Source organism: Equus caballus, chromosome 7 (genome assembly GCF_041296265.1).
Source record: "Equus caballus isolate H_3958 breed thoroughbred chromosome 7, TB-T2T, whole genome shotgun sequence".
In the NCBI taxonomy this organism is placed as follows: Eukaryota; Metazoa; Chordata; class Mammalia; order Perissodactyla; family Equidae; genus Equus; species Equus caballus.
This window is the reverse complement of record NC_091690.1, coordinates 83,792,231-83,817,074: the sequence shown is the minus strand read 5'-3', so window position 1 is coordinate 83,817,074 and position 24,844 is coordinate 83,792,231. Positions and strand designations below refer to the sequence as shown.

Genomic DNA, 24,844 nt, shown 5'->3' with positions numbered 1-24,844 from the left:
CCCGGAATGTGGGCTGGTCCCAGAGTCTAGAGTCGGAGCTCTGCTGGGTGACAGGCTGGTGGGCCTGCGGCTCAGCCTTGGTTATGGGAGGATGACCTTGGGCGAGGTCTTGACCTAAGAGCAGCTTCCTCCTTGCTCCCATCCATTGGCCTTCAACTCAGGCGGGCAGGGCCTGAGCATGACTCAACCGAGGGTGGACACCGGGAGAGCAGGCCCCAGCGTCTGCGTCAAAATCAAGGCCCTCCCACGGAACTGGTTAACTGGGCCCCATTCTGGGTGTGGCTGGAATGGGCTGAGAATAAAGGAATCCAATCTGTCAGCTCAGGGGAGGACCCTGGGTTAGGGTCAGGCGTCCTCGTGTTACTGACAGCTCTGAGAGCCACTGACTTTGCTCCCACCCCCGACTGCTGGTCTCCTGACTTGGTGGTAAAGCATGCAGACGGATGTGAGATGCGCCTGTCAGCAGAGACTCCCTGTCATAGCACTCCCTGCCTGTAAACACTGAAGTGAACGTTCCAGAGCTCCTTCTAGCCCCCTCGAGGAAGCATCACTTTTCCAGAGCGTTCCCTCTCTCCCAAAAGAGTCTATGAAGCTCACTCTGCAGCGTCCAGACACACTCAGGTAGAGCTCAGCCACAGACCCGGGAAGTGCCTTTCAAAATAACAGGAGATGCCCACGAGCTCAAAAGAAAAGCACTTCGGAAGTTCATCACGAAGGAGGCTGAGTTTCCTTGAACCACATGACATGGTCAAAAATAGTCAAATATCAGCAATTTCGTATGGTTCAACCTAAACAGATTAACATCTCGTATTGATGTTAAAATTGCCTGAATGTGATAACTGTATTATGACTATGTAAGAGAATGTATTTGTTCTTAAGAGATGTATACAGATCTTCCTCAGCTTACGATCTGGTTACATCCTGATAAACCCATTGTAAGTTGAAAAATCATAAATCGAAAATGCATTTAATACATCTAACCTACCGAAGCTTGGCCTCACCCATCTTAAATGTGCTCAGAACACTTACATTAGCCTACGGTTGGGCAAAACCATCTAACACAAAGCCTATTTTATAATAAAGTGTTGAATATGTCGTGTAATTCATTGAGCACTGTGCTGAAGGTGAATACAGAATGGTTGTGCAGGTATGGAATGGTTGAAAGGATATGGGTCGTTTACCCCTGTGGTCGCGTGCCTGACCAGGAGCCGCGGCTCGCTGCCGCTGCCCAGCATCACAAGAAGGATAGTACCACATATCACCAGCCCGGGAAAAGATCAGAATTCTAAATTCTAAGTACGGTTTTTACTGAACATGTATAGCTTTTGCACCATCATAAAGTCAAAAAATCCTAAGTCAAAACATCGTAAGTTGGGGACTGTGTATACTGAAGTATTTAGGAGTGGAGAGGGAGAAAAAAACCCCAAACGTGGCCAAATGTTAACAATTGGTGTGCGTGGGTGAGGAGTATATGGGTATCCATGATAATATTCTTACAACTTTTCAAAATAAAACATCGGAAAAAATTCAGAGAAATTCCATGTAGTTCACTGCCCCCCCCCACCCCCAGCAGAATGCAACCCCCCTCCCTCCCAGAAAAGTTCAGGGTCAGCTGGAGAGCCCTGCGGGCAGTGGGGGGATGGGGCTGTCAGCAGGGCCCTGCCCCGCCACCCTGCACCCGGGGCTGTCACTCACCTGGGTTTCCAGTTCCGTGACCTCCAGGTTCAGTTTATTCAGGTGCTTGTTCACAAACGTGATGAGCGTCTGAAAGAGAAGCACAGCCGGGAACTGAGATGGAGACTCTCGCCACGCCAGGCCCTGCAGCCGCCTCTGCAACTCCACCATGAGGACAAGGACCGGCGAGAACAGAGTGCTCTCGGCTGGCCTGGATCACTGTACTGAGCTGAGAGGACGAGCAGCCTGTGGGGCTCTTCCTGCAGAGCCCGAGTTCCCGGGAAAGGATGCGCCCTGGCATTTGCAGCCCCATACACTGTGTGGTTCAAATAGCCAGTGTCAGGACTGTGATGGGAGCGGGGAGTCCTGAGAGGCAGAACGATAGGTGCAGGGTTAGGGGGCCGAGGGGCAATTAGGAGGTGGGCCAGAGAAGAAATGACCCACTGGGTGCCTCCTCCCAGGCCCTTCCTAGGTGCAGGTGCCTGTGCCCGGGAAGACAGAGGGAGGGCTGTGTGAGGAGGCAGGGACGGCCAGGGGTTCAGTGCAGGTGGGAAGACAGGGTGCTTGTAGCCTCGGAACCCCCAAGGGACACTTTCATCCTGATGCGAGAAGAAAGGGACTGGATAAAGTATCCAGTGGGAACAAGACACGTAAAACAGACATCCAGTGGGACTGCCCCGTGCTTGCAGAGATCTGGTGATGACACCAGTTTCAGGAAGCTTGCAACCTGCAGGTTTGGGTTTCCCTAACGTTTTGCCACATCTTGCTCCCCTCCCTCCCTAACTCCCTCCTCCCAGGCCCCTTTTCCCCACCTTTTTCACCACGTTGAGCTTGTCCGGCGCGTGGTCGAACAACGTGTCGAAGGCATCACGTTCTGAAGAGGAAAATGTGAAGGGGAGCAGAGAGCTGACTCCTGGTGGGGACCCCACCCAGGTCCCAGCCTCAAGCCTTTAAAGGCCACGTGCTCAGCTCTAGACGGGACTTCTTTGGAGTATGAGACTGTGCTGGGAACTCGGGAAGCTGGCTTTTGGGCAGACATTTGGGGCTGAGTCTTACCGTTGGGGCCTTTTTCTCTGCGTGTGTGTGTGCACGCGCGTGCACCCACCCTCTACGTCAACCCTCTTTTGGGCCGGGTTTGGGGGCCCTGATGGCAGGTTGACTTCGGATTGGTCATCTCTGCGCTATTTGTATTCCATTACATCCTGATTTAGTCATAATTCTAAAGTGTTTGTGAAGCTTTTTGGAGGTAGAATGTTATCCAAATATCGAATCACTTCACCCTTTAATTTTCAAAACCAAGTCGTCCAAGACCAACATTCTGGTAGAGGGCAGAGATGAACACACTGGGCACCAGGGAGCCCAGCATAGGATGTGAGCGCCTCCTCCTGAGATCTGGCCACCTCAACCCTTTGCGCCTTGGTTTCCTCTTCTACCAAATGCCACCCAAAAAATGAACGCCCCCCCCCAGTTGTGTCATGAGGATGAAAGACAAGAATGTACATGTGTGTGTGCTCTGTACACTCTGAAGTTTCTGTTGATCTGAGTTATTAGCATTATTGGAATATTTCAAAATATTATCCATAGTAAATACAGGATCATGGAAAGTAGCAAAGCCATGCCCCCTGCAGGCATTCTCCGTGCTACAGCCCCATGTTCTGCAAACTGAGAGCTGATGCAGTGGAGGGGATCTGAGCGGGAGGAACCTGGGGCTGGGAGGGTTCGTGGTCCTGGGGTCTGCCTTTCCGACTCTTGCACCCAAGGGTAAATCTGAGACAGCCAGGAAGGTGATTGTGAGCTCCGATATTCACAAACTTTATAAACAAACCCAAAGTTCTGAGAAATGGGAGAGGTAGGAGGTGTGATGAGGGAAGAGGGAGAAGGCAGCTTCTAGAAGGGCTGGGCAGGGTCGGGAGAGTCCTCAGCGTGTAGATACGCTTTTTCCTTTACTGCCACAATACACTTAGACCAAGACTGCCCTGCAGATGCCCAGGACTGGTCGGGAAGCCCAGCAATGTCAGTGGTCTGGTTACTTGCAAGAGGACTGTGCAGTCGTGGTACGCTTTCCTCTTCCCACAAGTAAGCGCATCCTCCCTGCCAAGCAGCCCCGTCAGCAGGCTGGTGCAGACGCTCTGCAGGGAGCAAGCCGGGCGCCTACTCTTTCCAGCTGCTGCAGAATTAACTAGACCCCGGGGCAGCCACCGCACCAGAGGACAATCTTATGCAACTTACCATGCCTTCCAGAAAGAGCCCTGCAGGAAAGGGAGAAAGAAAACAGCATGACTCTCCTCTTCTTGCCCTTGGTTGAAGAGCCCAAAAAGCTTCCTTGGCATTTTATTCTGCTCTCAGGCTCCAGTTATTAGTGGTCTTTACCACATTACCACCCATTTTTTCCCTCTGCTATACAGATATACTGGTGTTTGTGCAAAGCCTGGTATAAATGATGCTTAAAGGACTTAAGCATCTTTCTTGAATAAAAGAAAGATGCCTTAAACAAAAATCTTAAGTTTCCTGCCTTAAATAAAATCACACTCTTGCTTACAGTTGAGAAGGAATACTAGACTCAGGGGTTCAAGATTCCCATCCACATTTCAGGAGCAGAGCTTGGCCACCACCCCAGTGTGGGACTTCACTGCCCAGGCTGCTGTGGGCATCTGCTTGGGGAGGTCAGGGTTGTATCTCTCCTGCCCGTCCTGGAATACCCACCAAGCTGCACTGCCGCTGAGCCAGGACAGGTTTTCTCAAAGAGGGCAGGAGCTGGACCCCACTCAGAGCAAGGAGGCAGCAAAGCATTAAGAGAACCAGCATCAGAGACAGAGCACTGGGGCTTAAACCCCACAGAGCCGTTTGCTTGCTGTGTGACTGCGGGCAAGCTACCGACCCTCTGGGCTCCAGGTCTCTGATCTCTAAAGCGAGGATAATAATGGCAAACACCTCAATAGGGTGTTGTGAGCATTAAATGATTTAATATGTAGACAGATTTTAGCATAATTCCTAATATTTAGTAAATGCTCAGTGAATTTTTTCAACATGTTTTTTGTTCTTATTGTATTGGTTTATTCCAACTGTATATCTATTACCCACTAAATGATGACTTGTGGGGAGTGTACTAGAAAGAATAATGAACTTGGAATTAAGGTTGGATAGACCAACAATGGTCTCCTTCCCCACCTGTGTTTGGGCTGTGGGGTTTTAGGAGGTGTAATCATTGTTTCGTGGGTTTATTATGAACCTCAGTAGATATAAAAGGGTTTCATAAACCGCCCTATGTTGTCATTATAAGAGTTTGCATCCATGTTTATGTCTATGTGGCAAGATGGCAGAGAAAGACCATAGAAGGCACAACATACAGCTGAGAGTTTGTTCCACAAACCGAAACTTCCCTTGCCCTGATTTGGCAGCAGCGCGGACAAGCCCAGCAAAGGGTAGGGGAGGTGCAGGGCAGGACGGTGAGGAACTCTGCTCCTCTCCCAGCAGGCCTGACCCAGGCAGCCCCTGGTACATCCCAGGCCAAAGGTCAGTGTGCCTTGTAGATCAATTGCCAAGACTGGCACCTGGAGTTCAGAGAGGCTGCCTAATGGGGTCTCCACAGGCCACCAATGGGGCATCTTGGGAAAGTCCACTCCACACTCCTGTCCTGGGCCTGAAATGCCCACCCCCCTGGGCCAGTTTTTTTTTGGTGAGGAAGATTAGCCCTAAGCTAACATATATTGCCAATCTTCCTTTTTTTTCCCTCTTCTCCCCAAAGCCCCAGTACATGGTTGTAGGTCACTCTAGTTCTTCTATGTGGGAGGCCACCACAGCATGGCTTGATGAGCAGTGTGTAGGTCTGCACCCAGGATCTGAACCGGCAAACCCCAGGCTGCCGAAGCAGAACCCATGAACTTAACCACTGGCCTGCGGGGCTGCCCCCACCCTCCACCTCGGGGCCATTTTTAAGTCACATGCACTGGGTGGTCCAGACAGACAGTGTCTTGGACCCCTGTCAGCCATGACTGGGCAGGGGGATGAGTTCCCTGGAGATTGGGCGAAGCTTGGAAGATGCAGGTCAACTGTGACGGGGAAAAGTCAGGAAAGAAAGCCATGAAAGGCAAGTGAAAGGGGGATGGTCATTACCACTTGAATCCTCACAATCTCTCTGGTTAGGAAGATGCTCTCTGCTCCAGAGATGAAGAAACCAAGGTCAGAGAGCGTAAGGGGCTCACTGGTGACTAAGTGGCAGAGACTGCATTTGAACTCAAGTCGGGCTGGCTGATAGGTCCCTGATCTTCCCGCTTCACTCTTGTTCAAGGGAACACAGAAGTTGGGGGTGCATGGGAGGCTGAAAAGGAACTCTTGCCAGTGATCTCAAAACCACACACACCATCTTGCTCTTTCTGCTTAAGAACAAAACTTGTCTTCCCCATGGCAAACACCCTACAGGTTCTGATATTCCAACTGCTTGACATAAATGAAGAAAAACACAAAACACTACTCCACCACTCCAAGGTAGACAGGGGCTTTCTGGGTCGTGGCACACGACCAAATAAATCAGATTCAGAAAAGGAAGAAAAACGTCCTTTTGAAGGTTAACAATTTAAATTCAACCCCATGTTTATGGCATGACGATTTCATGCTGGTTGGCTTTTTTGGGCACACTTTTTCCTGGACTGCCACAAAATTAGAATTTTTCAATCACTGCTAATTCCCTCTCCCCACTTCCCCACCCAAGTTGGTACCTTAAGCATCAAGAGGCATGTTTTGAATGCATGGAAAAGGCTAAACCATAATCATTGGCTGAAGTCTAATCCCTCTTGCAATCCCAATAAATGAAAACTAAATATCAGCAAATGGATGAATTTTGGAGAAACATCTGTGTTCCATTACAGAATCGCTGGCAACAATGGTGTTGACATACTCTGTGTTACCAGTTATTTCCTCTTGGATTTGCCGAGACTGGAGGATTCCTTCTCGTTTCTGAAATGGGGGTAGGGAGAAGGGTTGGGAGGAGGAGAGAAAAATATGCTTTAAAAAAATAGAAAAAATGTATTCGCATTCCTGTTATTGAGAAAGTAACTGATGTTTAAGACACGAATCCAGAGACAAGATACTGCTAGAAGGGAAACGAGGCCCCTCATTTCCCGGGACCGGACTGTACCATTTGTCCTTAAGTGCAATTAGTGTTTAGTCCAAACAAGTAGGCTGTTTCTTGGATGGTGAATCTTTTCTTTCTTTATTGGAAGACATTCTGCTGGAAGCAAACTGTTTGCCTCCTGGAGTAATCCACAGTAAACCAAATGGAAATGAAGGCCAGGGTGTGTCTGCCCTCCAGCTGGGGCCACAGAGACAAGCTGAGAAACACATTTAGCTGGGGGTCTGGGGTGGAGGAACTGAGGCCAACTTGGAGAATTCAAATACAGGGAGAGCTGTTGTGTTTTTTAATGAATAAAGGAGCTTTTAAATAAGTAGTACTGTCCTCAGGTAACTAGCTTACTCTCTGAGAAAAGGGCAAACAATTTGGAGCCTGGGCCATTCATCTACCCATCCACCCATCCACCCATCCACCCATCCATCCATCCACCCACCCCTTCCCGTCAATTCATCCTGTCTCTTGTTTATTTTATCAATCAATACTTTCTACGTACAAGCCCCTGTGCTGGACTTGGAGCAAATACTATGGAACGTGTGTCATAGTTTCTGGCCTCGAGGAACTTAAGAGTAAAATGAGATAGATGAAGCAGTATGTGAGCTTTCCCCAAAACAGAGCTTATGCCTGATATCCCAGCTCAGTTATTAGTAGGATCCCCTTTCATTTTCAAAAGTGTCATGGATAATAAATTACATGGTCACCCTATGCAGAGAGGAGGTGCTGAATGCAGGCACTTTCAGCCGGGATGGTCAGGGAACCCTTCCAAGGGAAGGGGTCCTTGAGCTGGAACTTAAAGGATAGGACTTGGCTGGACATAGAGCAGAGGCCGTTGCAGTGGGAGGACTGGCCCGAGCAAAAAGACACAGTCAAGAGAGCACAAATGTGTTCAGGAGGCTGTTTGCAGGAGGGTGCCAATAGTCAATGGGGAATCAATCGAGTGCTGGTTTGGAGATTAAAGCTCATTGTGCGGGCGTGGGAGTCAACACAGGAGTGTTAGGATTCAGGAAGACCTTCAGATGGGCCTGAGGAGGGAGATTCATTTTATTAGGTCCCTTCACAGTCAGTTACCAGACACTTAGACGGTCTGGGCATGGAAAGCAATTGTCAGAGAAAATTCCTCTTCCATGAAAGCTGAGATGATTGTCAAGAAGGAGCCTCCAAGCATTGGTGTCTCAACTGAAACCTGCCTTCTTGACCCTCCTGTCAAAACTTCTAGAACCTTCTCTTCACATTCCCAATAGCCATAGCATCTAGTGTCCTTGCAAGATACTTTTACAGAAGGAAAGGCAAAGCTGGATAAAGGCCAAGAGTGTATCTGGATTAGATTAAGAAGAATGGACTATCAAAGCAAAAAGAAAGTAAGGGAAAAAAATAAAGATAACTTTTAAAGGAGATCCAGTGAGGATAAATCCGGGCTTTTTCCAAATTCAGCTTCAACATATGCAAAATGTTCACATGGGGCTAATGGAATCTGTGTCCTTGTCTTATAAAGCCATTCACAGATGTAAAACCTCATCTTCAACTTCATGCAGAATTAAATGCTTTTATACAGAATGGAAAAGAAATCTGGCTTAAATAACCCCTCGCACAGCATCCTGATTCACCTCGATCCATTATCTGTTCCCTAAAGAGCTCTCTCTCGTTCGGTCAGTGACTCACGGCCAATTCTGAGTCTTGCTTCTGTGCCTGTTTGACTTGATAAAGCAAAAACACCCCATAAAACCTGACAGGCATGGATGCTATTTTATGAAACGCATCCTCTTTCCTCCCTCAAGCTAACAAAACTGCCTACAGGAGAAATTAAACCAGCAACAGCCTTCTGATGGCCTATAATTGAGCTCAAAATAAGGCATGAGATGTGGGCTTGCAGGGTCCACTGTTTCAAAATAGGAGCCCCACCTCCCCTCCTGTTCAAATCTAGAACCATAGTTTTAAAAAATATAATGAAATGGATTCACACATTATTGATTGGTAAAAATAACACAGTAGAAATGGCCTGGATTCACTAGGAAGATGCATGGACCGGGATGCTATGGGCTGGCCACATAGCCATAGCAGACACGAAATGCTTAGCACCGTGCTTGACACAGCTGAGTGCTCAATAAATGAGGCCAATTCGTCCCTTTCAGTCAGCTGCACTTAGTGTCTGAACCACACACATTGACTATGGGCTTCTGATAGCCCCTCTGCTGCTTCTGTGTAGCCTTATCTCTTGAGAGACAGGGCCAAGGTGTCATATTCCTACCACAGACCCTTGACGTTCAGCAAGTTAAGTACCCAGAAGGTGTATAAGAAATACTTTTTCATCAGGGCGTAACTGAGCAATTGATTGAGCAGCACCCCCATGCCCTCCTCCCCTCCCATTAACTTCTGATCCTTGAAAGCTCAGCTCAAAGACCTTTTGTCCCAGAAAGTGGCTTGGCCTGGCCTGGCCAAGCAAGGCCTACCCAGACCTCATGGCTCTTTCTCACCAAGGGATGGCAGAGCTGCCATATTGTTCTCTCTTCCGGAACCCTGGATAACCCTGGATACCCAGCGAGCTGCTTATAAGAGGAATTCTCCCTTGCAGCATGTTTATTTGGAAAAGAACAGAAAGAAGCAAACAAAATGATGACCTTTTGCTAAGCGGGCATAAAGTTGGAAAATAAAATTAAATTTGAGCAGCTAATGGGGTTAGGAGCAGAGTGAGATAGTCACGGGGCGAGAGCACACCCTCATTGTGGAAATTACACAGCCATATGTGAATGGAAATTCCATCCAACAATCTGGAAAAGATGACTTGAGATCCCAGCTGCACTTCTCTGGGCGGGTGAAAAGCAGCCGTGCCCTCAACACAGACACGGCCAGTCAGGGTCTCTCAAACACACAGGCACGCACGCATGCATGCCTCATGTGCACAGATATCCGTCTCTTCCCAGTACCTGTGTATCATTTAACCAAAAAATGATGATTCTGCATGACTTTCAGGGCATACACACACACAGAGACATCTTCCCTCCAATCCTACTACACATACCTCACAAACACACATACCACACACCCTCAAATACCCATTACACGGACACCCTCCTGACAAAGGCATGTAAAGCCCAGACACATGCCCACGCAGGGCCATCCCATACACAAGCACACACTCTTCCCCCCTTTGCACACATATCTGGGATAAGCCCCACGCACCAGAAAGCTCACTCACATGCCGTCCAACACAGAGCACAGCCAAAGACACTCAGCCTTCGTTCAGCTGTCCTTCCAATGAGCGCCCCAGTGTGCCTTAGCTCTCACAGGAACTCAGCCTCCACACCTCTTTAAAGGGCATAGGTGTTTGCAGTGGTATCTCTCTTACCTGGACCACAACCACTTGGATGGAAACATGGTCTGGGAGGCGGATTGGTGCCCGGAAATACTGGGACAGAGCAACCAGCAGATGCAAGATGGCTACCAGGCTCTTGGCATGAACAGCTGAAAGAAAAGATGATTTAGAACTTAGAGAATCTTCTTCTAGGTTCTAGGCAGATATAAGCAGATATTCAAAGTGCAGCAGGACCATACCCAGTGCCCCTCTCATCCCACCCCTGTGGGTCAGGGGACACTCTTGGTCATCACAGGCCTTACCCTAGGCCCCCTCAGTCCTTGGCTGGGTCCCATGGAGCTTCTTCTTGGGTCGTGTTATCGCTAGATTTCCAGTGTAGTACCTCTCCACTCTAACCCAAGGTTCCCACTGGGACCCTGACCATGGCTGAATTCTGAGCTCAGATCAGCCCTCTGCCACTCCATGTTCTTGTTGACTCTCTTCTAATAACCATGAGCCCGTCTGCTCTGCACCCCCTCTCACTTCCCATCTGACTGTGAACTCTTTGGGTTATAACCACCACCCTTGTCCCAAGGCTCTACACATGGCAGGCCCTCAACAAATGGACACTGAGCCATGAACACTGGACTCCTTTCTTTGTTCAGGGCTTTAAGATCTCCGGAGGAAGGTCTGAGAGACATCTAAAGGGCTTTGTTGCTTTCTTGAGTGCCATGTATGGTCAATGTAGAAAATGCCTCTTGGGGAATAGCTGGGAGGAGACCTTCATGACCTAGTTGGCTTCTATAACTACCGAGCTATGTGGTGGATGTTAAGCTACTTAAGCTAGAGAAGGCTAGGCAACTGTTCAGGTTGAAGTTTTCACAGTGGATGAGAGGAGAAAAAGACTGTGACGTAATGGGGTTCACACAGGGTCAGGCAGACGGGAGCTCAAGTTCCGACTTGACAACTCTACCATCTCTTTACTGCCTACATGACCCTGGGTAGGCTACTCAAGCCTCTGAGCCTCAATCTGCTCAACTTCACAAATGGGGCTAACAGTACCTATGCAGAAATACAGTTGTAAGAATTTCCAGAGATAATATAGGCAAAGCTCCCAGCACATAGCAGCTGCCTAGGAATGGCTGATATTTTTTATTAGAACTTATGAGAAAGTGCTTGGCACTCAGGCAATTAAACCACTACTTTCTCCCCTTTCTTTCTCACAAAAAGGGAAGATTCACCAGATACTTTACCTGCCTTCACAGTCCTACCAGCCTCGTGGCTCTTCATTGCAGGGGGCATTTAAGGAAAGAACAAAAAATGCCCATTGTGTGTACTTAGCATGAACTGGGCCCATTATTAGGGTGTCACTCTGTCTGCCTAAGGATCAATGAGTCTGCCGCAATGGAAGCTTTGAAAAATCACTAGGAAAAGGAAATGATGCAGACATTCCTTAGGAACTCTTTACAGTTTCTCCTTATCATCACTACTTTAAAGAAGGCTTTCCACCGACCATGACCAGCAGCACAATATCACCATCAAATGGCAGATGAACGACTCCCATCTCATAGCCTTCCAGAAGAAGGTTTCAGTTCTGGGCTTTTGGGCACTGTCAACTAGTTTCACCCTTAAAAAAGGCTCCTGGCATGGGACTGACCCACTGACATGGTGCGCTCACTGACAGAGGCAAAATCCAGCTCTGCTCCTCTGATCAGAAGTGCCACACCAGTGGTCCAGGCCCTGAGGCTTGTAAGGACATTTGCTACCTCTCCCTCTCTTAATGATAAAATATAATGCTGGAAAAGCTGTGCTCACAGAGGTTGTTCTTACACACTGATGACAGTGTCTGTTATTTCAACTGCCTTGGTAAGCAATACAGAGCTATAGCGTAAGCACCACACAGACGTCAGACTCTTTCAAGGAGACCTCTGTCCTCCTGGGGAGTTTTTCAAAAGAAAGAATTATACAGTTACTCTCTTTTTCTCTCCCTCTCTCTCTCTCATACACATATATGCTACATGTTCAAAGATATTAATTATTGTGTAATATATCATCATTTTTTAAAAATTTGGGAAACACATATCCAATAGCAAGAGGGTGGTTTAGCCCAGTGGTTTTCAAAATTTTTTTTTTATTATACAGAGAAACCCTTTGTTTTAAAAGCCACGAGACAAAACTGATGAAAGAAGTACAAGCACTCTGGTCCCTGAGTCCCACCTACAGCCCCTCACAGCTGCTGTTCCTCTCATCAAGGATGTCTGAGTTTTCCCTTGCAAATCTTTAAGTTGGGCCAAGCATGGTTTAATAGTGTCTGCTTTAATAAATTATGGTATGCTTAGAGAATGGAATAGTTCGCGTGCATTGAAAATCATTGTTAAAAGAACTGGAAATCAGCAATTCTAAAAGTCCCATGCACCCCTATGTTCATTGTAGCATTATTTACAATAGCCAAGATGTGGAAGCAACTTAAGTACCCATCAACTAATGATTGGATAAAGAAGATGTGGTATAAACATACAACAGAATATTACTCAGCCATAAAAAAGGATAAAATCGTCCCATTCACAACAACATGGACGGACCTTGAGGGTATTATGTTAAGTGAAATAAGCCAGATAGAGAAAGACAATCTCTGCATGACTCCACTCATATGTGGAAGCTAAACATATAGACAAAGAGAATTGATTGGTGGTTATCAGGGGAAAGGAGGGGTGGGAGGTGGGCACAAAGGGTGAAGTGGTGCACCTACAACACGACTGACAATGTACAAGTGAAATTTCACAAGGTTGTAAACTATCATAATCTCAATAAAAAGTTTAAAAAAGACAATGTAGCTATAAATATCAATAATGTAATGTTAAAGAGAAATAATATAAATAATATAAATATCCATATTGATGGATATGCACATGTGTATAAATACTTATACATGTACATGCGTGTTTATGTACATACATATACATCTATGTATACACACATGCTCACATACACACATGCACACATATGGATGCACACGCATGCATGCATACAAGCATGTACTTGTGGCCAAGGCTTGGAAAGAAATATAAAAACAAAATGAAAATAGTTATTCTAGAGCGGAAAGATGTTTTTTTTTTCCTATCTCAAAATTTTCTTTAGAATAAAGATATGTTATCTTTTCAGATAAGAAAAATTCTAACAACTTTTGCATATTTGGGTACCCTCCTCCTGCCATCTCTCAGCATGTCTCCTGGGAGTTTTCTCCCTGATGCTAGACAGAAGCCAGGGCCTCTGTGCTCCTGTGCTCAAGTCAGGATGGAAACGTGCAGAATGAGAGCAGGGCCAAGACTCGGAAGCGTCACCCTAGGGCTAGAAAACCCTTTCAAAGGAGCTGCCGAGTTAGAAACAATCCTCCCAAAGTGAATTGTGGTAGAAAGAGAAATTGGCATAATTTTTTTGGAGACAACTTGACAGTATGTATTATGACTTTAAAATTGTACATATCCTTTGGCCCTAAAACGACCACTCCTAGGTATCTATCCTAAAGCAGTAATTATGATACACCCATACTATGTCATATTGTACAATAAAAGTGACATATAGAAGAATATTTAATGATGTGTAAAGATATACATCTTCTAAACAACATATACAGGTTGATCTCATTTTTCTAAAAGTAAATATGCATATTTTACATATAAAGTATGTCTACACATTTTATTTATTTATGGATCTATTTATTTCTTATAAGCATACACACACACGACTTGAAGGTTGACAATGCCTGTCTCTGGCTGGGCAGCTTATGGGGGCAGAATGTGTAGGCTTAGCACCCACAGGCCATGCAGCCAGACTCTCTGGGTCTCAATCCTGGCTCCACCACTTACTACCTGTGTGACCTTGGACAGTGACACTCCTTTAGCAAATACTACTGTGCTTAGTATGTGCCAGCTACTCTTCCAGGTTCTAGGGTTACAGCAGTGAAGAGACAATCCCTGCCCTCATGAAGCTTGCATTCATTGTTTCTTAACCTCTCCATGTCTTGATTTTCCCATCTGTAAAATGAGGATAATAGAATTCCTACGTCAGATGGTTGAGTGCGGAGTACAAGGATCAAAATGTGTAAAGTGTTTAGAATAGTACAAGGGATACAGTAAGCATCATAAATACATTAGATGTTATTTAAATCTCTTTTAATTTATCTGTGTTTTCCAAATTTTCAATAATAACAATTATTATTGTGAATAAAAAAAAGAGAAAGGAAGAATTCCCTAAAGTCCTGGATCGAGGACCTTGGTGAGTCAGCAGCCGTCCCGGCCACCTGTATCCTGATGAGCAAGATGATGCCACGTCCTCAGCAGCAGCCAGGGAAGATAGCTCAGAGAGGAGTGGTCGGAGCCTCCCAAGGAGTGGGGCCTGCCACATTCCCTATAAACCACTGCCTTGTAAACAGGCCCAGTGCTTCTCAAAGCCCCGAGGCATTGCAGGGAGCTGGCCACCAAGATAATCATTCCCTCTGACCTAGAAATTCATCTCAGTTCTGGAAATCTATCTGCCGGGAATAATTTGAGAGAAGCAAAAAGAGATACAACCTAAGACATTCAACTTCGTACTACCTGATATTAGCAGTAGGCTGGCAGACATCCTAAAAGGATGAACGTCAACAAAGGGTTTAAGTTATCTGTGGGTTATCTACCCCATGAGACAGAGCAGCTACCAAAAATTATAACTACGAAGACTACATGGGAATATAGAAGATACGTATAATACAATATTAGAAAGTAACAAAACACAAGAGTGTGTATGACTTCATCAAGTAAAAATATGCACTGATATGGACAGTAGTGGGCAAAAAACAAAAATAGCCAGAGAAGAGTGGTAATATGAGTGATTATTTTACTCATACGCATTTTCCTACAAAAATGAAAGTGAACATGAACCAAAACCAAATCATTCAAAGCCATTGAAGACAATGGTCCTGATGTGGCTTTAAAAATTCCATTCTTCTATCTCAGTCTTTCCCAAACAGGGTTCCACGATAAGTTAAAACATGTTTTGTTTTGTTGTGTTTGGAGGGTTACATGGAGATGGCCCATATTCATCAAAGGAGTGGGAAATAGGGTCAAACACCATTCAGCAGGGGACTTCATTAGAGGACTTTAGTGCTTATGATGATTGAGGATTTCCAAAATGCAGATCCAGTTCCCAAACTAGAGATCAAGCCTCTTTTCTCTCCCCTACTGAACACTCTGCGCATTCCTGGGACATGGGACAGCATCTGGGGCCCAGAGCCCTGGCCTCCCTGCCTCCCGTGCTCAGGTGTCTCCCCCTGCCCGACACAGGATGTCTGTGCCCAGCGCCGTGCGAGGTAGCTGGTCACGCTGTGCAAAGGTGTAATTCTCCTAAAGCCGGTACTTGGCGTCCGGCCTCCAATGTCGGATGTTAGAAACCTGCTGAAGAGATGGTCGCTCGCAGCTACTGGGGCCCTACGATGACGGGCGAAGATTCCCTTTTCTTTCCCGAGTTTGAAAGGTGTTTTTTTTCGGGGGTTGGGGGTTCTGTGGAGATGTGCATTTTAAGTTGTATAAGTTGGATGCAGTAAGGTATAGTACTTAACTTTTTAATACTTAAGGGCAAAAACATAACCTAAATCCATAGTTTTATCAGTTACAAAGAACAAAGCAACTTTGGACTCCCCATGGGAAATATGTTGTTGCTGCTGGATTCACCCAATCTGCTGATTTGACGTTGATTCTGACACGGACTCATTGAGTCCCATTAGACCCAGGCCCTTGAGACAGCATATGAATGAACCGTTTATACTTTCTGAGTCCCTTGAGCTGTATTAGCTGTGAAAACCTGCATTTTGAAATACAGTGCCTACAATCTCAGCCATATCTTTGCTCCTTCTGGAAAATAAGTGGGTGAGAGCAAGGGTGTGGGTTCTGGAACAGAGCCAATCCTTGCCCCCCCAGCTTCTCAGCTGCCCCAATGTAGGGATCTCCGCTTCCTGAAGCCTCCACAAGCTGGAGACAACAGCTTTCTCAAAAGGTTGTGCTGGGATTCTGAAGTAGCTCAATGAATATCAGTTTCCCTCCTCTTCCAATCTCTACAGACTGCCTTTTACAGAAAGGCACACTGGATTTCGACATTTTGCTATTTTCCCCAACAGTGTGCATGACAAGTTTTCGTTCCGAGGAAGGGCACCTCACACTCAAAGATAAATGGGTTTGCACGCACCCAGGGCCTGCCAGCTTACTGGTGGCTTCGTGGGGAAACCCCATGGTAGGGACCCAGGCGTCACTTAACAGTCTCACTTCCCTTTGTAAAACTCACAGTCCACATTCCACTTGATGCTCCTGGGAGGAAGTTTCAGGGTCTCGTTGATCTTCTCCAACACAGTCTGCAGCTTTTGCTTCTGAGCAATCTCTGACTGGGTGACCTCGGCAACGTTCAGCTTCTCGCTCTCAAGCTTCTCTGGGGTGAGAAGGGAAAAGAGACCAGCTGTTATCTTCAGCAACAGACAACCCTAACTCACGCACTCATTTATTCACTCACCCATACGCACGCTCTCACACATTCACTCACTCGCTCAACAAATCTATACTGAGCACCTATAACGTGAGGGACACTGTGCTCCCCGCCCTTGTCCGATGGTGGCACTGGCAGCGCCAGTTTTGTGAAAACCTCATGATTGTGTCTTGAATCTCCAAATTATAAGATCCCGACTGCAGAAGTGGGGCCTTTAACCCAGCCTGTCACAATTTGAACTCTGTTCCGTCATTCTGGGTTTTTCTCTCTTCTTTTCCACTCTGCCTTCTCCAAGGTCATTTCTGTGCCCCACTTGGAATGCCTTTCATGCTTCCCCTGGGCAGTGGTCAAGTCCTTATCTAAGGCATTTTGTACATTCCTGCAGTACAATACGTGTCATGCCAGATCACGTTTATCTGTTTTAAGCACCTTCTTTTCTTTTAAACCCGCCTGGAAGGTAACTTGTTTCATGTGTCCTATTTCATCAATTCGAAGGTGCACATTTTTTCCACATTTTAACATCCCTGAAATCAGGTTGTGTCTTAAAATTGATGGCATCCTACAACTGCCGTCACCCAGGGGGAAGAAAGAAGTCATCACTGCTTCCGTGTGTGTGAACTTGCTCACAGCTCTTCGTAGTGTGGTCACTTCCATGTCTCAGTATGCCTACTTGAACACTTTCAAAGAGTGGAAAGTCCAAATTCTAAGCAATCAGAAAGCACTGGGTAACAGTTTAATTGAAGTGTTTTTTCTTTTTCTGAGTGGCACTTACATAAGGATGTGTTTTAAAATCAGTGGTTCTTGTTGCAATGACACAACCCCTTGACACTTAAAGGCAAAAAAGTGTCTAATCATTTTTTAGTCTAAATTTACATTTTTACCTCTTAAAAAGAACAACTTTGGATTTCCAAAGGGAAACATGTTGTCTGCTATTGGATCCACCTAATTCACTTTCCGCAACTCATGCAAGGATTGATAGGACTCTGAAACATGTTTAAAACGTCTTTTCTCCCCATTTTTAAGGGTTGCTTACATTATTTATTTTATTTTTCAATAGTTGTAGCTTATCCAAGTTAAATGCGCCTTGGGTAAGTCTTTGCAGATGAGGTTGCCAGCCAAGGAATTTCTGCAGGTTCGATGGATTTTGGAATTCTTTTCCGCACCTTCATAGGATGGTCTCCAGCTGTTCTTATCTGTGATGGCCTGAATGTTAATCTCTCTCTTCCCTTTAGTTGCTTGAGGCCATCATTCTTTATTTCTAAAGTTCAGGGATTTAACAAGCATATATCTAAACGTTTGCCTCTTGAATGTCAAACCTTGAAGAGACCCTGTGTGCCTTTTCCATTCTTAGGCTGTGAATTCGTATCTTGGATCCTTTCCTACTGAAGATATGACAAGTTGTTGTCATCTTACATTGCAATTACAATTTTGGTAGTTTGGTAGAGGCTGGGCCCAAACTCTAGGTTCAGGAAACTTCTGAAGCCTTATCTTGGCTCAGAGGAAAAGACTGCTGAGATACATTAGTGACAACTGTCTCAGGAGTGGGCTGGGGAGGTGAGGATGGAAGGAGTGGGAGCAGGAGGAACACTTTTTTTGCTAGCCCTGTTGTATTATATCATTGCCCATGAATTTTCAAATGTATAATTTTCTTCTGACACTGGACTTCTTAGAATGAATAGCGTGGGTCTCTGTATCTGTTTTCTAGGTCAATATGTTTTTCTTGCACTGATGTCCATTTCGTTCTCATTTTTTAAAAATGCATTTTACACGTTACCTACTGGAACGCTCACTGTTTCTCTGCTTTCACCAATATTTTTAAGTAGTCCATGATACTAAAATTATAAGCCATTCTTCCTAAAATTAAAAAAAATTCTGTTTTTTTAGCATCTGGCGTTGCTTATTCAGAGGAGTTTTTATGGCTTTGCTTTATTTTTTTTTTTTTGCATTACTAATTCTTTAGAAAACGTAATTCTGCTTTACTTTTTCCACTTTGGTTAGTATGCTTTGGATTTATCTTCTTATAATGTTTTGTTGTTGGACATTTTATTTTAGGCATTGACATTGGTGTCACATAGATTTGAGTAGAGAGAATATCTTGAAGTACCCCTTATTAACAATTTTAGGTGCATCTCTTCATGCTCATAAGACACACACAACAGAAAGAGGTTTTTTTCTGTCTGTCTCCGTTAACGAAAGCGAGATTACAGTTTGCACATTTTTCTGCTACTGCTTTTTTTTCCATTCAAACATATATCATGAGTATTTTTCTATGTCACTACATATGGGTATAACTATTTATTTATTTTTTTACCTTTTGACCACTTTCGCCCATTTTTGTCCATTCCCCCAAACTTCTCTGGCAACCACTAACCTGTTCTCTGTATTTATGAGCAAGTTTTTTGTTTGTTTTTAGATTCAACATATAAGTGAAATCATAAAGTATTTGTCTTTCTCTGTCTGTCTTATTTCACTTAGCAAATGCCCTCAAGGTCCATCCATATTGTCACAAAGGGCAAGATTTCCTTCTTTCTTGTGTCTGAGTAATGTTTCATTGTGTATATATATCACATCTTCTTTATCCGTTCATCTACTGATGGACACTTGGGTTGTTTCTATACCTTGGCTATTGTGAATAATGCTGCAGTGAACATGAAGGTGCAGATTCAAGCCAATGGTTTTGTTTTCTTTGGATAAACTCCCAGAAGTGGAACTGCTGGATCATATGGAGGTTCCTCAAAATATTAAAAATAGAACTACCATATTGTTTTCCATAGTGGCTGCATCAATTTACATTCCCACCAACAGTGCACAAGGGTTCCCTTTTCTCCACATCTTCACGAACACTTGTTATTTCTTATCTTTCTGATAATAGCCATTCTAATAGTGCAAGGTGATATCTCATTGTAGGTTTGATTTGCATTTCCTTAACAATCAGTGATGTTGAGCATCTTTTCATGTACCTGTTGGCCATCTGTATATCTTCTTTGGAAAAGTTCTCAGATCCTCTACCCATTTTTAAAGCAAATTGTTTGTTGTTTTTTGCTATTCAGTTGCATGAGTTCTGTATGTATTTTGGAATATTAACCCCTTATCAGATATATGATTTGCAAATATTTTCCTCCATTCAGTAAGTTGCCTTTTCATTTTGTTGGTTTCCTTTGCTGTTTAGAAGCTTTTTAGTTTGATGTGGTCGCACTTGTTTACTTTTGCTTCTAGTGTCAAATCCAAAAAATCATCACCAATACAGCTTACTGCCTATGTTTTCTTCTAGGACTTTCAACGTTTCAGGTCTTATGTTTGAGTCTAAGATAAGCTGGTGTAAGATAGTGGTCCAGTTTCATTCTTTTGCATGTGGTTGTCCAGTTTTCCCAATACCACTTATTGAAGAGACTGTATATTCTTGGCTCCTTTTCCATAAATTAATTGATCCTATACTCATGGGTTTATTTCTGGGCTCTCTATTCTGCTCCAGTGATCTATGTGTCTGTTTGTATGCCAATACCATACTGTTTTGACTATGATAGCTTTGTAATATGGTTTGAAATCAGAGAGTGTGTTGCCTCCAGCTTTGTTCTTTTTTCTCAAGATTGATTTGCTTATTTAGAGTCTTCTATGATTCTATACAAACTTTAGGATTGTTTGTTTTATTTCTGTGAAAAATGCCATTGGAATTTCGACAGGAATTGCACTGAATCTGTAGATTGCTTTTGGTAGTATGAACTTTTAACAATATTAATTCTTCCGATTCATGAGCATGAAATATCTTTCCATGTATTCGTCTTCTTCAATTTCTTTTGTCAGTGTCTTATAGTTTTCAGTGTACAGGTCCTTCACCTCCTTGGTTAAACTGATTCCTTGGTATTTTATTCTTTTTGATGCAATTGTACATGGGATTATTTTCTTAATTTTTCTTTCTGTTGGCTTGTTACTTAGTATATAGAAATACAAAGGATTTTTTAAATATTGATTTTTTTTGTATCCTAAAACTTTACTGAATTCCTTTATTAGTTGTAACAGGTTTTTTTGATGGAGTCTTTAGGGTTTTCCATATACAATATCATGCTGTCTGCAAATAATCACTTTTTACCTCTTCCTTTCCAATTAGGATGCCTTTTCTTTCTTTTTCTTGCCTAACTGCTCTGGCTAGGACTTAATACTATGTTTAACAAAAGTGGTGAAAGTGGGTATCCTTGTGTTTTTCCTGATCTTCAAGGAAAAGCTTTCAGCGTTTTACTGTTGAGTACGACGATAGCTGTGGGCTTGTCACATACGGGCTTTATTATGTTGAGGTATATTCCCTCTTTTCCCACTTTGTTGAGAGTTTTAATCATAAATGAATGCTGAATTTTGTCACATGCTTTTTCTGCATCTATTGAGATGATCATATGATTTTTATCCTTCATTTTGTTAATGTGGTGTATCACATTGATTGATTTGCGGATGTTGAACTATTCTTGCATCCCTGAATAAATCCCACTTGTTTGTGATGTATGATCCTTTTAATGTATTGTTATTTTCAGTTTGCTAAAATTTTGCTGAGGATTTGAGCATTTATGTTCATCAGGCATATTCACTTGTAGTTTTCATGTGGCTTCTTTGTCTGGTTTTGGTATTAGGGTAATACTGGTCTTGTAAAATGAGTTTGGAAGTGTTTCCTCATCTTTTATTTTTTGGAAGAGTTTGAGATGGATTGGTATTAATTCTTCCTTAAATGTTTGGTAGAATTTACCAGTGAAGGACTCTTGTTTGTTGGGAGGTTTTTGATTACTGATTCAATCTCCTTACTACTACCCAGTCTGCTCAGATTTTCTGTTTCTTCACAATTCAGTCCTGGTAAGTTGCATGTTTCAGGAATTTATCCACTTCTAGGTTGTCCAATTTGTTGACATATAATTATTCACAGTAGCCTCTTAGGATCCTTTGTATTTCTGAGGTACCAGTTATAACATCTCCTCTTTCATTTCTGATTTTATTTCAGTCCTCTCTTTTTTTCTTGGTGACTATAGCTAAAGGTTTGTCAATTTTGTTTATCTTTTCAAAACACCAGCTCTTAGTTTCACTGATCTTTTCTGTTACCTCTCTAGTTCCTATACGATACATGTCTCATTCAAACAGACGTCATGAGTATCTTTCTACGTCAATACATATCAACATAACTCATTTTTTTAAACTGCATAATATACTATAGGACTTATAACTTATTCAACCATTCCCCAGTAGATATGTAGTCAGAGTATATTTCTCACTTCTTTTCCTATTTGTAATAAAGTTGCAATAAACATCCTCTGTGTGTATGTATTACCAACAGATTATTGCTGATAAAAAGAAAAGCTATTTCCTTAAAGATTTTCTTCTTGAATATAGTCATCTTACCAAACCCCCTTATTAGTTCTAGTATTGTTTATCTGAGTCTTTAGCATTCTCTAGGTATGCAAATAAGCTAAGACATGGTTATCTCTATTTTCTAAGCTTATATTATTTCAATTTTATGACATTTTAAAATAAAAGATTTCTTTGAGAACCTCTTCTGCAATTCCTACCCCCTACTTTATTTTAAAAATATTCACCCCTTAAGATTTAAGAGATCCACTCGAATATTCCTATAGTTAAATAGTAATTTCACTCAGTGTTGCTAAGGATTTAAAGATAATTTCTTTTTCAAGACTCCTAGTTTTCCTCTTTTGTTCTTTATTGGGCTAATTTCAGCTAGCTCTATGAAAATTTTCTATTGCTGAAATTTTATCCTTCCAGGAAATAGTTTGCCGTATGTTTCCATAGTGCTGCAAACTGTTCATAGTTAGTTTAACTTCCTATAAAGTAGTAGGCATAATTTAGAAATAGGATGCTATTTAGAAAATTTTCTCAGTAGGGTTATTTTGTGAATCTTTCAGCTCTTTTTGAAGTTAGCACCCAAATATGCCTTGGGGGAGATTATTTTTAGAAAACAATGAAACACTATTCAAAATGTTCTGAAGTATCAAGACAGGGCAGAATAAACTCAATTACTCTGAATGGTAGAAGAATTGATATGTTCTAACAAACACAGTTGCCATAAATATTATACTATATTAATGTAAACACCCTTCAAAGAATTAGCATATATAAAATACTTTTTCCAGTATGAACGATTCCTGAGTTATTATATTTTTCTTTCCAAACTTATAGGGAGGGTTAGTTAATAAAATTTTTTTTACTGCATCATAGAGAATTTGGTCTGTAAAATAATTTGTTGAGACTCACTTTGTGTCATCAAGTTTCTTTTCCTTTTTTTTAAAGATTGGCACCTGAGCTAACATCTGTTGCCAGTCTTTTTTTCTGTTTTTCTTCTCCTCAAAGTGCCCGAGTACATAGTTGTATATTCTAGTTGTAGGTCCTTCTGGCTATGCTACGTGGGACGCCGCCTTAGCATGGCTCGATGAGAGATGCTAGGTCTGCGCCAAGGATCCAAACTGGCAAAACCCTGGGCTGCCAAAGGGGAGTGCACGAACTTAACCACTCGGCCACGGGCCTGGGCCCTCATTTTCCTTCTTCCTAGAGCACATCTGTTAGAATTCCTCTTAGTGACGGTCTGTTGGTAGTAAGCCCTCTCAGTTTGTTTGCTTAAAATGCCTTCATTTTCTCTTCATTTTTCAAAAAATAGGGTTTTTTTATGGGTATAAACTTATAAGTTGACGATTTTTTCCTGTACTTTGAAGATTTCATTTCAATATCTTTTGGCTTTTATTGTTCCTGATGAAAGACAGTTTTCAGTTTGTTGTTCTTTTATAGGTAATCTATCTTTTCTCTCTGCTTTTACTCATTTCTTTGTCTTCAGTGTTCTTAGGTTTCATTATAAAGTGTGTAACTATAGATTTCTTGTTATTTATCCTGTTTAGGATTCCCTGAGCTTCCTGAATTGGAGAAGTCATATCTTTCATCAATTCTAGAGAATTCTCATTCACTATGTCTTTAAATGTTGCAATACTCCATTCTTTTCCTCTTCTCCTGTTAGAATTCCAATTAGTCATATGTTGGATCTTTGTAGAATAATCTCTATGTCTTCTAATTTTCTTTCTTATTTTCCACACTGTTGTCTCTCTATGTTGCATTCTGGGTAATTTCTTCAGTGCCATCTTCCAGTTCACCAATTCCCTCATCGGCTATGTCTAATCCATTGAAGTTTCTAATTGCATTATTACATTTTTTCATTTCTAGAAGTTTTACTGGTTTGCTTTCACATCTACCTGTCCGATTTTGATAGTTACATATGCTTTTATCATCCTTTCAATAGTCTTTTTAAACTTTTATTTTGACATATTAAACATATTTTATATTCCATAACTATTCATTTGCTAGTATCTATAGCATTTGTGGGATGAATCTACAGTTTGCTGTTTCTGTCGATGCTCATGGTGGCTTGTTTCTCATGTGTTTGGTGTTTTATGATTTTGAGCTCATTTTTCTTGGAATTTTATCTCTGGGAGTTCTTTGTGGCCTACGGTTAAAGTTCATTCCTCTAAAAGAACATATGTTCGCTTCTGCCTTGGGGAGCACTAGTAACCCGGGACCACTTTTAACTACATTTTCAGTTTGGGGCTTTTAAAGCCAAATAAGTAGTGTGAATCCTACCCCTAAATCTGTGTGAGTACAGACATCTGATAAGGAATTATCAATGGCAGACTTTTTCTTTTATCTGTTCCACTCATATCCAAGGCTGAGACAGACATTTATCGTCACTGCCTCTCTCTATGGGACAAGATTTTCTAGTTTACCTACTGAAAGTGTTGCTCTTCAGAGACCCTGGCTTTATTCAGGGGTCTCTGATCCAACCTCCTTTCCTGCTGAGACTCCACTTAGGCTTTGTCTGTTGATCCTATATGTGTGACCCATTACATCTCAGGCTATTGGCCATTAGGAATTAACATGTATCTCGCTGGATTTACACTTCCTTGTTTTTGGCATCAGAAGAATTTCCCTCCTTTCCATACCAGTTTAGCCATGCAGTATGAAAACATATTTTAAAGGTTTGTCTAGATTTTTAAAGCATGCAATACCAAGACGATCTGCCTGAACCTCTAGTTAGCCATAATGTTGAACAGGAAAACCTATTTTCTCACCTTATTATATCAACTAGCACACCCAAAACACTGATAATGGTGGTGACAGCCATCATTTCTGACTTGTTCCTAATACCATATCTTTGATGTTTCACTATTTAATATGTTCACTGTTAGGTTTCGTATAATGGTCTTTATTATATTTAGATT

At 42.9% G+C, this 24,844-nt stretch overlaps 1 protein-coding gene across 2 annotated transcripts in view; it reads right to left on the bottom strand.

The window, feature by feature from the left end:
* The window catches only part of PARVA (parvin alpha), a 146,595-nt gene that overhangs the window by 13,323 nt on the left and 108,428 nt on the right, over window positions 1-24,844 (bottom strand). For both annotated transcript variants that reach the window (XM_023646063.2, XM_070274791.1), the window contains exons 5-10: window positions 16,404-16,544; window positions 10,143-10,258; window positions 6,569-6,627; window positions 3,904-3,923; window positions 2,487-2,548; window positions 1,696-1,764 (exon numbers count right to left, since the gene is read on the bottom strand). In XM_023646063.2, coding sequence (XP_023501831.1) covers window positions 1,696-1,764; window positions 2,487-2,548; window positions 3,904-3,923; window positions 6,569-6,627; window positions 10,143-10,258; window positions 16,404-16,544 — 467 coding nt within the window. The remainder of the gene's footprint in view (window positions 1-1,695; window positions 1,765-2,486; window positions 2,549-3,903; window positions 3,924-6,568; window positions 6,628-10,142; window positions 10,259-16,403; window positions 16,545-24,844) is intronic.